General features: G+C 32.6%; 1 protein-coding gene across 1 annotated transcript in view; it reads left to right on the forward strand.

Moving 5' to 3' along the window:
- LOC122499695 (forkhead box protein B1-like) overlaps positions 1 to 15,991 on the forward strand; it is a 76,805-nt gene extending 60,814 nt beyond the window's left edge. Inside the window, exons 2-3 of the mRNA XM_043608174.1 lie at positions 9,476 to 9,747; positions 15,078 to 15,991. Of these exons, the coding sequence (XP_043464109.1) occupies positions 9,476 to 9,747; positions 15,078 to 15,936 (1,131 nt within the window). The 3' untranslated portion in view covers positions 15,937 to 15,991. The remainder of the gene's footprint in view (positions 1 to 9,475; positions 9,748 to 15,077) is intronic.
- The last annotated feature ends 484 nt before the right edge of the window (positions 15,992 to 16,475 follow it).

Here is a 16,475-nt window from a genome sequence, read left to right on the forward strand (position 1 = left end):
AGTTCTACTATTTTTCAAAATAGATTTTCTGACAATACAGAACGCACCTGTAATATGTCACATAGCATACTTTTATAATAAAGATAACCAAATATATTGATTAGAATAATAGGTAAAACAACTCGGAAGTAAAAGTTTGTTCAATACAAATATATTGAATATTAGAAGAAAAAGTTTTTCCGTGCAGTAATATAGAAAAGACGGACTCAGAACGTTTTCATTTACAAAAGTATTTCTCAGTTACAAGTACATAGACTCATTTATACCTACTGTTGATAAAAAATGGGGTTTTAAAGATTTTAAATTTCAATAATTTTGCGAAATAGATTAAAAAATTACTGAGAATTTCTGTCACGCATATTGAAAATTTCAGTTATTTTTTCACAACACAAGTGCAGGAGTGTCCGATTACATCTTCACATGTGTAGTGATGACACGACGCTGTTACGCAAGTACAAAAGTGTCCTGTCAAAGTAATATGTTGCTGTCTATTCATAATAATACATTTTATTTTATGGTAAAAATATATAGGTGATTAATATTAAAATTGCAATTTTGCTTTTACCCTCTTTTTGATTTTTCAATTCTTCATATTGGAATTTAAACTTTTTAATGCTCCTTGTTGGTTGACTAGAATATATGACGCATAAAAATAATAGTTGTTGAGCAGATGAAAGTAAATTTTAATATTCACTCGGTGAAAAACGATAGGCAGAAATTAAATTTTTTAAAGACTTTACAAGTTTTTTTAATGATGAAAGTAGAATTAGCATATAAATGACAATTCAGTTTTAAATCTTCACTAACTTTTTATAAAAAGTAAATTTAACACTTTATTAAAGAGAAAATTACAAACTCCAATATATAAAATTACTAATTAAATTAACAAGGAGTTATAAATTATTTAAATTTAGGTAGGTACCTTTTAATTAAAGTAAAATATTGACACACGTTTTTTCTAAAACTATCACTAGAGTTTTTAACTGTTTTTTTAATATTTTTTAGTTTAGAAGACATTGTTTTTCGAATTCGTTATAAATAATTACTATGTATAAAATTAATCAGATTAAACAGATAAATTATTCGGACTTATTGATGATCCACATAATCATATTGATGATCACCTAAATTCCTATTTGAAATAAAATCCCGCGGCATTTCTAAAACGTTATATTCCCCTTACATTTTTGTACTTTGAGGTTTACTATCGCCGACATTTAATAACCATTTTAAAAGTTTGACTAAAACATCCTGAAAGCAAAATAACTTTACCTCTAAACGGTTTATTAAAGATTCGTAATTTCCCTCAATAATTAATGAGGGTTATTCTCATTACTTGTAAAACAACTCTAGGTGCCATTGTAATTTCATCCCAAATAATTATTTTAACACTCTTCTTGTAAGTTCTGTATATTTTAACATCCACTTATTTGACATGTTAAATCATCATTAATTGGTACTGGAAAGGTAAACATAGGTGGACATCGTCCTGTTTTGAAAGTTTAGCAGCTATACTAGTCCATTATTTTTATTAAGAAATTAGGTTGTGACCACAAAAAACTCGTAACCACTAATGCTTTGTTAATCCCTTTGCGTTCCGTAAATTACTACCCCTATACCCGCAATCCCTTCAACAACAAAAGGATTTTAGCCAGGCTTCTGGTATTTTGTCAATCCTCCCAGATAGGTATATTAATCCTAGTTTGGTTCTAGTTAATAATTGTAATTGAATATAATAAAAATATAATCTTATATGAACTGTACTCAAAGCATAAAAGAATAGCAAAACAACAGAAAAAAAATTATCAGTATGTTATTTAAAATACATTATTGTTACATTTAAATAGGAATTCAAAAAATAGTTTTTTAAAAGACTTTCATATATCTCTAATCGAAGTTGGCAACTTATTCCATAACTTCCCACCTCTAATCATAAAAAAACTTTGAATTTTGTAAGTACGATGAGTAGGTATCTTAATAACTATGATTTTCTTTCTCGGAGCTTGTTAAGATTTTGTTCGTCCGAATCCCTAAACTCGAACAAATCATAATGATAAAGGGGGAGCAAATTTCCTATAAAACATTGTCTTCTAGTTACAACGTTTAATAATCCCGAATTTACTCTGTATTGTGTAATATGTTCTGATTTAGGAAGATTATAAATTAAATGAATACATCCAATCGATGCTCTTTCCAACCTTCCATTCAACTCATCACTGATTTATTAAAGAGGTACAAGGGACAGTTCTATCCCTGATCATATTGACAAGAGGCCTTACCACTAAGTACTTAGGGTGGGCGTTCTGCACATCGTACCCGTAATATCCCAGTTCCATATTTCTTACACCCTCCAATTGAGTTTTTCATTCGACTCTACCCCACCATACCATACAAACATATATTCACATCCATGTATCTATTAGTTTCTTGCAATTTTCCAAGTGCATTTTCCAAAGCAGATTACTATCCAGGATTATTCCTAGATATTTTGCCTGTTATACAAATTGAAGCACTTGTTCGGAAGTGAGAATGAGGATTTTTACTTATACCGTTTGGTATAGATAACAGCTTCTGTTTTTCCAGGATTTACAGATAAACCTACTTTCTTACACCATCTATCTACTAAGTTCAATGACTTTTGCGACACTTCGATTACTACATCCAGGTGGGCACCACGAACGGGTAAAAGAATATCGTCTGTGTAGCCAATTGCTTGATACCTTGCTTCAGTTAAAAGTCTAAGTAGATTATCTACTACCAAGGACCAAAGCAAATATGTAAGAATACCTCCCTGGAGATATTCATAGTTAACTGCGTAAGTGAATAAAATTTTAAATATTGTATAACGTGTGTTGTGAATGTTGTAATCACTGAAATGAGGATGCGAGTGAATTAATAGATTGGGTTAGAATCGAAGCCAAACCTAATGTCAGACAGAAATTTACTATTCTTTAAGTTAAATGAAAAATTTTTCTCAAATTTTAATTTATACCTATTACATGGGTTACTAAATTAGAAAGACATAAGGTTCTCCTGATACATTGTACTGTGGGATACCTTTTTATTCAATCGCATTGACCAGAATTTTAATTCTAGGAAAAGCTGATCATGAAATATTTATTCGATTCCTGCAAAAATCCTATTGCCTGGTGGCTGTTCTACTGTTTTTGTGAAAAATCATCAATATATTCAACGTTATTTATATCGATTCTATTAAAATAGTAGGTAATAAAATAAACGAATACATCTGGAAAAGTTGTTTTTAATATAAAATTCTCCAACGTTTCGAAATAAATACGATTTCGTCTTCAGGGAATCTACCAAAATAATACAAATAATATAGTAATGCGTATTTATATACATGAAGAAATTAAATAAAAACATAAAGCAATAATTACAATAAAATAAAAATGACGAAAAAGAAAATATAAAAACAAAAACCACGTATGCAATGCTGTAGGTAAAAATGAACATACAAACAAAAAGTGAAAAAGATAAATAAAATGTTTCACATTACAAGTCGAACGAATTAAAATGTAACCAAACGTTGAAATTTAAAAATTTGGAGTTAAAAAAAAATTTTGTATGTTAAACCTAATCTTAGTTAATGACTATTTGCAGAAATAATTTAACGTAACAAAATACTCATTAGCCTCTGTCTATTTCTTATTTTGTTTCTGCCTCTCTAACCATCTATTAACCTTTGTAAGGAATCATTGATGTTTAAAGTTTGACTTCATAGTTTACACATCTTTCAATTTATTTTATTTACTCAATATTTGAGTAATTCTATTTAGTGACAATTGTTGTAAAATGTTAAATATTTATTTTGTGTTGTTCTTTTTTATTCAATTGTTATTAATGATGAATTATTTTTATATTGCTATGGTTTTTCATAGTTTTATTTATTGTTCTTTAACTTTTTTCTCATTTATTGTTAGTATAATTTTCAATTTTTATTGACTTGATTTTTTATTGTCATTATCACTTTTTCCCTATTATTTTTATCAATGTACCTAATATTTTAAATACATATGAGGCAGAATTCCTGAAGTGTCCAGGTCAAAAAAGTTAAAGTTATTGAATTTAACCCAGCGAGTATGTGGCGCGAAACTGTTACATCAACTATGTGGTGGGCATGACATACCCTGACTGTAAAGTTGCTTATAAATGTTACTTATGGCTATATTAAGTTAATTTCTGGTATTATATTATAAAGAGGCATGTAATAAAATGTATTTCCTTAATTATTTATGCTGGCAAAAATAAGTCTTTGTATTAAGATTTATCATATGATTAAATAAAACAATGAAACATAAACTTTTATAAAATAAAATTTTCACTTTTACAAAGTTAGGACTTTAAACATTATAGAATGAGAAGTATAATAACGCTTTTTAGAATATATGACGATTCAATTTTCTTTCATTCAAAGGCAAAAAATCTCACATGTTGTACACATATATGCAGAATGAAAAACCAAAATGACGTTTACGTCCAAGTAATTTAAAATATAATTTGCACAACACTATCACCACAACACTATCTTCTCTTATAAACCCATATCTCCAGCTATTCGAAGGTGCAAAACGATACAGTGGAAATTTTTGAATTTAAAAAATGGAGGTCGCAAAGATGATAAAATCTTGCGACATTCAGAAGAACGTCAACAGGACGGTAAAAGATGGACTCAGAGCCATCGAAGTCCTGTTGAAAGAGGTAAAAGTAAAGCATGTTGCAGCCGATGAGTCGGACTTCGATTTAGCATGCGTTCTCAGCGGTGCGGAGTGTAACCGCAAGGACCGTAAGAAAAAGAGAGAGCGTTCCTATAAGCGTAATCTCAAAAGCGTTCTAAGAAATGATCAAAAACGAAAGCGAGTGGGTGACAGTCCAGGGGAGACTCGAACCCAAAACGATAAGAGGAAAAAGGAGGAAGCTCCTCCAATGGAAACGTAAGTACCAGATCCAAAGATTCCTCAAATCGAAAGAATGGGGTCAAAAAGATCCGCAGTTCTAATCCGAGTCGGTCAAGGATTAACGTATGCTGACGTTCTGGGTAAACTTCGCAAAGAGATCAAACCGGACGACTGCCATACGAGAATAGTAGCAGCAAAAGCTAAAAAGAAGGGAGACCTTCTGATTAAGATCAGAGGAGGCTCCGACAAGGGCGCTTTCACCGCTGAGGTCACCAAAGCGGTTGGAAGCATGGGTAAGGTGCAGTCGTTGGATCGAAGAGTTACACTCGAGATCCGTGATTTGGATTGCCTTACCCAAGAAGCCGAGGTGCAATAAGTGTTGTCGGAAGCGATATTTTTGTTGCTTAATTAAAAAAAGAGTATTGGTCATCCGGTGTCATCGATGCTTGGGATTCGGTCATATTGGAGCGAAATGCCAGAAGGTGGACAGATCGGCTGCGTGCTTTAAGTGCAGTGAAGCCGGTCACAGGTTCTCCAAGTGAAAGAAGGGCCCAAATTGCTTTTTATGCAAGGAAAAGTTTGGCAATAAGGTGTCAACCACCCATATTGCAGGCAGCGGAGGATGCCGAGTCTTCAGGACGGCCCTTGAGGAGGCGAAGAAGACTCTCGCAAGAACTAAAAGCAAATAAGAAGTAATGAAAGGAGCTAATAATTTATTTTATTTATTTAAATTATTTATTTATTTTTTCGTAGTTTTTTAATGTCTTTTTGCATTTTTATTCTTCTAACTTTTATATATTTGTTTATTTATTCTTTTATTTGATTTATTTGTGTTTTTATTTAACTTGTCCTTTTACAATTTTACCTTTTGACCTTAATACATATATGTTTAATTGATTCATTTATGTTTTTTATGTCCGTTTACAATTTTGTCTTTTAACTTTTAACACTTTTTAACATTTGTTCCTTTATTCTTCTACATTAAAATAGTTTTAAATTTTAACTATTGACGCAGGAGAACCGCAGGAAAAGAACAAAGTCGCAATAGCGACAGAGTTGGAGCGCCGCCTTTGAAGGCTAAAGTCTTACGACAGTTCCGAAGGTGGGTAAAGGGCTTCAAAAGAAGGGTTGCGGGTTTCAGTAAGTCGGGGTTGTCAGAAGGTCGCCAGCTTGTTAAACAATTATGATTTTATTTATTTTGTTTTTTTTATTTTTTATACCAACCCCACATAACCTTGGACGGCGGAATCCAAGGTATCTGTAGGCAGATTTCCCAAAATTCCCTAAGCAAAGAAAAAAAAGAGCTGGTAATAATATATTTTTTAAAAATTAAATTTGACCTTTTTTCCTATAAAATATGTAAAATTCAGAGTGGGACCATTGATAGATTTTAAAAAATAAGTAATTAAAGAACACTATGTACTCCAATACTGTATACTAATATTAATGCTAGAGGACACAAAAAAGTTAATTATATATTTATCTATAAAGCCGTTTAACGATCTGATTTACTTGCACACAATACTTTTGATGAATCATTAACTTCAAAGCTCTCTGAAACTTCCTTAAATATGTCCTCCCTAAGTTCACCATACAGGAAGGCTGTTTTTACATCGAATTGTATCAATTCAAGATCCTTTTCTGCAACCATAGCCAAAGCAATCGTAGTAAGTCATATCGCACTCCAGGTGCGTACGTCTTGGTGTAATCTAGTCCTTGTTACCTCATGAAACTACGTGCACACAATCTTCTCTCGTATAGAGTTGAAAATTTGTTTCAAGATCTTCTTTGATTTTGAATGTCCACTTTGAATCTATAGTTTTCATATCTGAAGTTCGTGGAACGATTGACTAAGTGGTGTTGACTTTCTGAGTCTACAACTTTTCTTTCATGGTATGTTTTCACTGGGCGGCATCATCTTCTTGAATTGCCTCTTCGTAAGTTTCCTTGTATCTGTATTCGGCTACATCAGCTTCATACCTAGCTGATGATAGGTTTTAAGGAAAAGTAACTGTTAAATTGAAGTTGAATTACTAAAGTTTTTATTTGAATCCTTAACAATTAGAATCAGAGAAAAAGAGTAGATCCAGATGTATTTAGGGACACTGAAACAAAATTAGAACTTTGTGGAATCAATGGAGAATTTAAATAAGGGCAAAATTCAAAAGTATTAGTTACTTACCTTTTAAAATTATTCTTAGAGTCGTAGACCCTACAAGCGATACCTTGTTCTGTATGAAGCCGAAGAAATGACGTTGTCCAGCAAAAACACAGAATGCAGTAGATTTTCCTCGAATTGTTTTCAGGCCAGACAAAGTGAATGGTCCGGAATCCAGATGTCGATATAAATTAGATGTACACCCATCAGATTAGGAGTGACCAAATTATTGATTTAACGTTGATGTCGAGGACTCGAAGAAGACACTTTGTACTTGAAGAGATTTTCTGGGCTGGAGTTAAAGAAGAAACTTGGTGATAGTACACAACTAGTTAACTTGGTTGCGGTTGCTGGACTGACACGAAGAACGCAAATATCTGATTAGAGGGTGATTTCTAGATTGATACAAAGAAAAAAGTAGTTTATTCGTCGGCGATTTCTGGACTAGTTAAGTTAAAGGCGTGTCCTAGACTGATACGAAGAAGACACTTGGGGAAGTACACGACTACTTAACTTGGTGGCGATTCCTGGACTGACGAATTCGGTAAGGGTGGCACATTTTATAGTATGCTTCTAAAGGAGCCAATGATAATGCCAATGATAAAGCTAATGATAATGCCACCCACTTTTATTACTTCTAGTTCAGATTTTTCTATTGATTAATTTAGGCGCATGTGCTTGGTCCCTGTATTAGGCAGGTGAGTAACCTTAAGGAGGGTGACAATCGTTGATGATCATATAATTATGGTATGTGCTGCTCAGGTGTCAGACAATTGGGTCGATTTGTTTGAGTTACAAGAAAAAAAGGATTCATATTTTAACTTTACAAAATATCAAAATATAAATACGTCTTAATGACTTGACATCTCATTTCTTCACGAATTAACCTTTTCTCCAAGTGAGACAAAGTCTGATGTGCTTGATCGACATTGGCCCTCGCAGTTTAAAACGTGCTAAACTTTAACGATAGACTCCCAAGGATTTTCGCGATCACAGTTATTTCGGAAACATTTTCACGAACATTTTCAATCTGTGCGACCATATTCCGAACTTTCGCGATATGTTGGACAATTGAATCATTCGAAGTCCCTACTCATGGAATCTCTGTAACAATATAAGTTTGTTTGCAGAAGGAAGGTTTAATTTAACGATAATACTCTAATTATTTAGCTTTATTTTAAAAGTAATACTACTAAAATTTGCACTACATTTAATAATGAGAAAAATGTCTTATGTTTTTTATAAACATCATTCACGCGTGGATCAATGTTTGGCCTTTTACACTACAAAAAAGTTTTACATAGATACATTTTATCAGGGTCTTTTCATAGTGAAGTAGACTAAATGTAAACCCATTTCTGATAAAATATGAGTAAAACTTCTTCGTTGTGTAAACGGATAAATACAAATCCACGTACACAAGAGTTTGTATTATATTACAGAACCTGAAAACTTGCCTCTCAACCATTACTACTCTCGTGTTACAAACATTTATCAAGCTTGTAAGAGGAAAAAATATTTTTAAAAAAATTTTACTTTTTACATAATTATTATCATGTACTACAAGAATGACAAGTTTGAGAATTTTTAGTCAAGCTAAAGCGATAAGAATTAAGCTTGCAAGAATATTAAGTTATTTTCATTAAAAATCAAATGTAACTCTCTAATAAATCTGAAATAGCGATAAATATACCACTGATTCCAATTAGCGTATATACGCTGTGAATTTGTAAAATTTCGCTAAATAATCAGTGCAATTTCACTGTTTAATTAGCGTATATACGCTTCTTAGAATTAGTGGTATACTTATCGCTGTGAATTAGTAAAATTTAGCTAATTCTGATTAAGAGAGTGTTTACCAATTAAAATTTCAGTTACGCGAAAGGCTCGTGTTAATGTTCTTTGAGTTTGTTCAAACTTTCAGGAAAATTTTTGTTTAGTATCTTGATTAATAATTTTCTGGGTAGAGAGCGAAGATTTATAAACATGGCCTTTAATGCATTATAGTTGTGTTTGTGAAAACCTATAATTATGGACAATTATTTTCATCTCTCTCTAAACCTTGTTGACTCCGGTAACTTTCATCCCTTTTTTAGTTAAACATCCTATTCTTTATACGAAACTTGCTAGTTTTAACAGTGTCGATATTAAAATTTGCTTTTCTCTATTTAGGCTTTTATAAGGCACTTAATTATATTTTAGAAAAATTAAAAAATTTAATTACATATTTCACAGTCATAACGTTTATTATAAATATTGACTTCATGTAACATGACTGTAGTTATCATATAATAATAAATTATTCAATTTCTACATTGTATTATGTTCTGTGTGAGCAGTCCAAAGTTTCTAAAAATAATGTTTATTATTTGTTGAAGACATTTTATTACTTTAATTACAGGTTCCGCGAGGTCCTCACAGGCCAGGAAAAGGAGCTTATTGGGCCCTACATCCCGCAGCCCTTTCTATGTTTGAAAATGGATCTCTTCTTCGACGACGGAAACGTTTTAAGCTTCATAAGCCAGATAAAGAACTTTTAAAATCAGAACTGCAAGCCCTTGCTTCTGCTATGCCGCCACCACGACCAGAACCTGCTAGTTCAACAAGTCCTAGTGAAACAAGTAATGGACTTAGTGTAGCGAATCTTCATCGACTAAGGGAGGATCTTCTCAGGTAAATATTAATTAAATACATCAGGAAGTATCGAATTTTTTGGGTCGATTGAAGTCAACATCTTTGGGGAAGTTAATTTTAAATGTCAAAAAAAAGAAAATGCACCAGGAAATAACGAAGTTTTCGTGAAGATTCAAGTCATTTTACCCAACACCTTGTAAGGTCAAGTGGTCATCCTGACCTAAAAATCTTATGTTCTAGAAACGTTTTTAGATCATAAAACGTTAATAGTACGTTATATGTCAGACATCGAACGATTTAGGAACGTTCGTAGAACGTAAATGTTAATTTTGCCCAACTGGGTTGGTGCTAAAACTACTTAGGTCAGAATGACAACTTGACCTTTGAATGTGATGACGATGGGAATTTTTATTCAAGAAAAAAATTCCTGTTAAAATGGTAGGAAATTCAACTAGTTTTTTAAATTTACTTGACCCAGAAACTTCGTTATTTCCATAGATCCAAAAAATTCGATACTTCCTGATCTATTTTTAAGGTCAACTTCCTTGACGAATATGACTTGATTAACTGTAACTTCTGGTGAAATTCTGGTGTATTGTTTTCACTATTTCAGCTGAATGTTCATAAAGATGTTGATCTACATTGTCTAGGAAAATTAGTGACTTTCTGGTGTTATATTTTCGCTACTTCCCGAAGATTTTGTCCGCTTAAATACGAATATTACTTAAAATAAATTGAATTTGATGTACAAAGCATCCATAGACGCTTTTTTTTGTAGGAAATAATTACAACTTTCTAAAAATGATTCTGATTTTGTATTCTTTTTGTTATTGAAAACTAATAGCTACAAAGTGTTTCACGTTAAATTTGTATTTACTATAACTTTGTCGTAATTAAAATGACATCTCTAATTATATTAAGTTACTTCCTTCGTTTCGTTCTTCGTACATCGTTCAATCATGGTTACACACATTATATTCAAACATACACATATACACTAACTCAAATATCCAAATTATATACTTACACATATGCACAAAACACAAATGACTTCTCTTATTATATTAAGCTGCGTATTTCGTTCCGTTCGTCGTTCATGCACGTGCACATATAAAGTTACACATATATACAAAACACATACACATTTATATTATTGGAATGAGGACATTAGGTCGAAAACGTTAAGAAACACATTAAAAATAACTTCTTAAATTTGTTTAAACAATTTTTTTTGCTTATTTATAATTTTTAGTCTTTAAAAAAAATTTTTTTTTGCAGTTCAATAAATAAAATTATTATTGATTTTAATTAAGTATCTGATATATGGAAACAAAAATTATCAACCGTTTTTACCTTCTTAAACTACTCTTGTAAACTCTGGGGTCCTGAAAATATTTCGACAGCTAATATCAAGGAATATATTTCTAACAATCAATTGTTGTAATTATTTTTAAAACACATTATTTAAAAATCCAATGACATATTAAAAGTCTGTAGAAAGTCCAATACGTTCGATTGAAAATAGCGTTAAAATGAATGAAAAACCGTTTTAATTGTAATGAAACTATGATCGTCTATGAATAAAAAGAATAAATAAATTGTAGACAGAACATAATTGAGAGGAAAGTGGATTTTTTTTAAACTTAAAAGGTAAGGTTATTTAGCAAATGTATTTATTCGTTGGGTATATTATTTAGTAGTATTATGCCAACTGTTTTACCGACAATGGATATTAAGTTATTGATAATCCTCCCGCGGAAATTGTGCGACCGCTAACACCTCGAGCTATTAAATTCCATTGGAAAGTTTATTAAATTTCCGATAGAATGACACTATTTTCATTTGTATTGCATAAATGGGAAGCGAGATATCATGTTGTAAACACAAAAAAATAATTCTATTTTGTTTTTAATTTCTTACCCTGACTTGGACTTATAGAAAAATTTATAAAAGTTGATGAAAAAAATTGTTGCTTTTACAGACTATTCTTTGTAAGCTATGTCTTAAATAGAGACTAAGAACAGCAAAAAATATTAACGGGTTTTTGAGATATTACAAAAATGTCGTACCGTGCGAAGCAAAATTTTCAACCGTCGACTCCTCTAATTCTCTGTTGAGTCACTTGCGTGGCTGTAAATATACTGCAGTAAGAAGGTTAGGTTCGGAGATATTCAGTCGGTAAAACAGTTTTGTTGCTTAGGTAGGTAGTCAAAAGTCCCACTTGCCAGTGTGAAGATTTTGTCGACATAGCTATATTGAATTTAAAGTTGGTATCCATTGACGGTAAAAAATATAGTATACTTACCCGACGAATAATTCTTCAATAGTAAAACATTCACTAAATAACCTAACATTTTCATTTTTTAAAAAGTTTCATATTCCTCTTAATGTTGGTCTGTTTATAATTTATTTAACCTTTTTATTCACAGACGAGCAGTTTTCTTACAATTAAAACGATTTTTCATTCATTTTAACGCTATTTTCAGTCGAACATATTGGACTTTCTACAGACAATGGATACGACCTAACACTCCAATATGTTAAAATTCAAATAACGGATTCAACATACCCAGCTTTAATACTTTTTCCCGATTTTCGCTATTCAACTTCTTTTACAGGGGTGTCGAAGGGATGGAACTGTACCCATTGTACCAAACTTCAGTTTGCTCGTTTTAATGCAACTTACTTAAAGTTTTGTTCTCCTCCAGAAGACCAGTTACTTTTCTATCGATAAATTACACACCTGCTCAGGGTCAATGATTGCTTGGCCCCAGCAATAATGTCTGATCCTAGCCAACGCTGGCTATTCAGATAATATGCGATCTGCTGTTTTATTGCATATCTCACACAATCTGCACATAGGTGAATCATGTCTACATGTTTTGTTCTGATGGTAATTTAATAGACCATGACCCGTAAGCAGACGAATTACGGTTCCAATTCTGATCTTATTGAGTTTCTGGAGATTGCTCGTTCACCTCCTGTTCAGTACTAGCCCCAACAGAAATTTCGCTTGCACTCCTACTCTAATTTTTGACCAATATGTTTCATTTCCCTTTCGACCCCATATTTCTAAAGTTCCTTTAACCAAGCACGGCGTTATTGTCACTACATCTCGGAACCTGTTTTTGCCAAGAAGTCAACTCTTTTATTTCTCTTAATCCCTGAGTGATCCGGTATCCAGATCAATGAAAGTTTATTTGCTGAACCCAACTTATCCAGTACGCTACTGCATTTCCAGACGAATTTCGATTCTATTGTGGGAATTCTCAGAGGCCCTAGGGCCGCCTGACTATCCACACAAATATTAATCCTTTTTGCCCATTATTTCGTTTGCAATGCACATTTTAGCGTAAGATAAATTGCACAGACCTCAGCTTTCCAGGCTGTGGTATATTGTCCAAATGACTCAGACACGTTAATGCAGTAATTTTTTTGGTAGACTCAAAAACCAGCACCGCAGGCCATCTTGGAGCCGTCCGTATATCATACTTCATCTCCAAGTGGAAAACACTTCTTTCAGTCTATTCTGGAATTATTATAGCGATGTTTAAATTTCACTATTTTGATTATTCTATCCTGCACCATGTAGAGGTTCTTCCACCTGTTTGAAGCCCAACGCAGTGTGGTTTTCATAGCCCCTGTAATAGCTCTGAAAACTATTGCTTGGAGTTGGCCTAGTTTCTCTTTTACTATAATCAGTTGAGTCGTAGACCACCAAATAATCACCGCATGTAGAATCAGTGGCGGATCCAGACAAGTTTTATTTGGGGGGGGGCATCCATTCAAAAAAACTCAATATAATGTTATCTCTTTCTATCTCAAAGGAATATTTGACTCTTGGGGGGCCAAGCACCCGTGTCCCCCCTGGATCCGCCACTGTGTAGAATTCAAGGTTTTAAGATAATCTGATAGGGCCAATTGACCATGTTAGGTCTCAGTCCCCACGATGAACACGCCCCAAAAACAGTACAGAACCTTCCATACTGATAGGGTAAAGTGCGGATAGATGCACCTCGCAGATAGATGCCCCCTTTCTCAGATCTACAATATGAAAGAAACTATATTTATGGATTATTAGTTTTTTTATACCTATTGGCCATAAAAATTTTACTATAAAGTAAAACCCTATTTAAAATGTTCTTCCGAACTCGGCTTTTTATTCAGGATTACTTCCAGGTACTTAGCGATTCAGACAAAGAAATTTCTTTTTAAAAAATATCAGAATAGTTTTTAAAAACGTAATGGTCAATTACCTAAGATCGAAAAATTTTGAAAAAATTAAAAAATCACAATTAAAAATATTTACCAAGACAAAGCTTATCCTATGAGCTGAAATAATTTTCCTAGAGCCGACAAGGGTCCTGGTGGCATGTGGACTAACTAGAAAATCCAATTAGTAATTATTAAGAATAGATATATCTTCGTCCTTTTCTTACTAATTGAATGTTCTAGTTAGTCTACATGACACTAGGACCCTTGCCGGATCTAGGTATATTATCTTAGTTGTGAAGAAACAATATCAATAATAATTGTTTTAATTTTACGATCTCTATGGTATTATTACACTGTCTTGATACTTTAGTGAACAAGAATGTTGCCTTATCTGGTGACTCCACTGTATCTTACAGTTAACATATCTACTTAATTCATATGTAATTAAGCTGCGCTTTAGTGTATATGACAATTATAAAAAATTATATTAGATTCACGAAATAAATGAAAGTAATTAATTTTTTAAGATTACTTGAACTAATTCTTAATTATGAAATCGTGCAATTTTAAAAGTTCTGTTTAACAACAAAGTTATTAACCATGCACAATGTATTCAAAATAAATCCTTTTAACAAATTGGTTAAAACTTACACATCGTGCACTTTATAACATGCTGATTGAAAATTATAAAATCAATGTTTAAAGATTTATATATACATTGAGATAATGATAACCTTTAAAACATGTTCTGGCATAGCTACTTTAATTATTTTTAATTGTGAATTAACTGTAGTTATCTCAAAAATTACATTTTTGTAGAATTAAATCCAATTAAAACATTTGATCAGTATATTACAAAATACACGATACAAGAAGTTTAAACCTCGGAGCACACTCTGGATCTCTCGGATCCTGCGTTTTTTTATAAAAAATCATTTTATCTATACTATATTTTTAAAAAATTCTATAATTTAATCAGATGAATAGTTTGAAATTGATTGACCTTTGAAAAATGATTGAAAAAAGGTGTGTGCTCTGAGGGTATATATTTTAACAAAATTGAACTTTCCATTTTGTGAATTGTTTTTTCTTAATTGAAACACTAATCCAATATTTTGCAACAATGAATTCATTCATTACGACGCCTTTCCCAGGTGGGAGATGCAGGAGAGGCGAATGATGCTAGCAGCAGCGGCGGCTGCAGCATCGGCAACCACGGGAAACTTTGGCTTTACTGAAACGTCAGCAGGCATTGGAACAGGGACGGATGCGTGTCGTACCAACATTCCCTGTACTGGATACTATCTTCTTTCATCTGAAGCTAGACAAAGATTAGCCAATACCGTTCCCGAAGTTGGAAGTGAAGCCACAAGTCCTTACGAGCCAACAACTCTTCTTCATCCTGGATCGTGGAATTTCACCGGACTGGGAGGAACTCCTTACATTTCCCAATTACCAGCCTATCCTCATTCATCATCAGCTTCCGAATTAACTGAAAGAAGACGGAGCATTCCATCGTTAACACTGGGCGAGAGTGAGTCGACCATTTGTTCCTTAGCAAGGGATGTCGAACCCTTCTCAGAAATTTCCTATGAGGCTGGGTACTATCATCGAGAAAGACCTGACGAAGAATCCTCTATCTCAACTTCCTCGAGATTGGAGGCTCTTTATTCAGACACATCAGTGACAAATTTATCTAGTAATTTCGCATCAAGACTGTCTCCTGGCTTTGAATCTTCTCCGAGTAATGTTAGTCAACAACAGAGAACTCCCAGGACGAGTCCCACTCTTGAAGTTATATCTGTTAGGCATTCAAATATTAGTCCCTCGAAGCAAGTGGGAAAGAAGACAAAAAAACCGTTTACTATTGAGAATATCATTGCACCTGACGAAGAAGAAATATCTTTAAGAAAGTCGTTCGAGGTTGTTGAGATTAAATCAACAACTCCAATGAGAATGCCGAAACCATTGTATACTGCAGGATACCCTTTACCTTACGGCGCTACCACGTAAGGTGTTGATCTTTCGAATAAATGAAAAATTTATAAATAAAAATTTTAATGAATAAGTGGGGAGATTTTTAGTACGAAGGCTTACGGGCTATTGTTGATCTTGTGCTTCTGTAGAAAATTATTTTAATTATCTCTTATATACTGAGTACGTAAAGAACTTTACCAAAATATATAGTGAGCAATATTCTTTCGATTACATATTGTTGTTGGCATTTTAGTGAATAAAATTAGTCATTGGAAGTTAGATCAGTAAAATTAAATTAAAAACTAGCAATTATTTCACTTAAAAACCAATCCTCGTTCATGGTTTAACTGTTTAGTTTTAAAGTACAAAAATGCACACGGAGAAAATTTACTCAGTATGTTTTACAAAGAAAGGTCAGTAAAAGTTGAACGAAGTGGCATTTCAATAAAGATCGTCATTCATTAATCTTTGCATCATTTCCTTTTACTTTTTAAATTTTTCTTATTTATACCAGAAACCCCATTTAGCAATCAGTTTGGTTCTTGTTCGTTAAATCAGAGGCAGATCACTAAAAT

The sequence above is a fragment of the Leptopilina heterotoma genome, unplaced genomic scaffold, assembly GCF_015476425.1.
Source record: "Leptopilina heterotoma isolate Lh14 unplaced genomic scaffold, ASM1547642v1 Lhet_172, whole genome shotgun sequence".
Classification (NCBI taxonomy): Eukaryota; Metazoa; Arthropoda; class Insecta; order Hymenoptera; family Figitidae; genus Leptopilina; species Leptopilina heterotoma.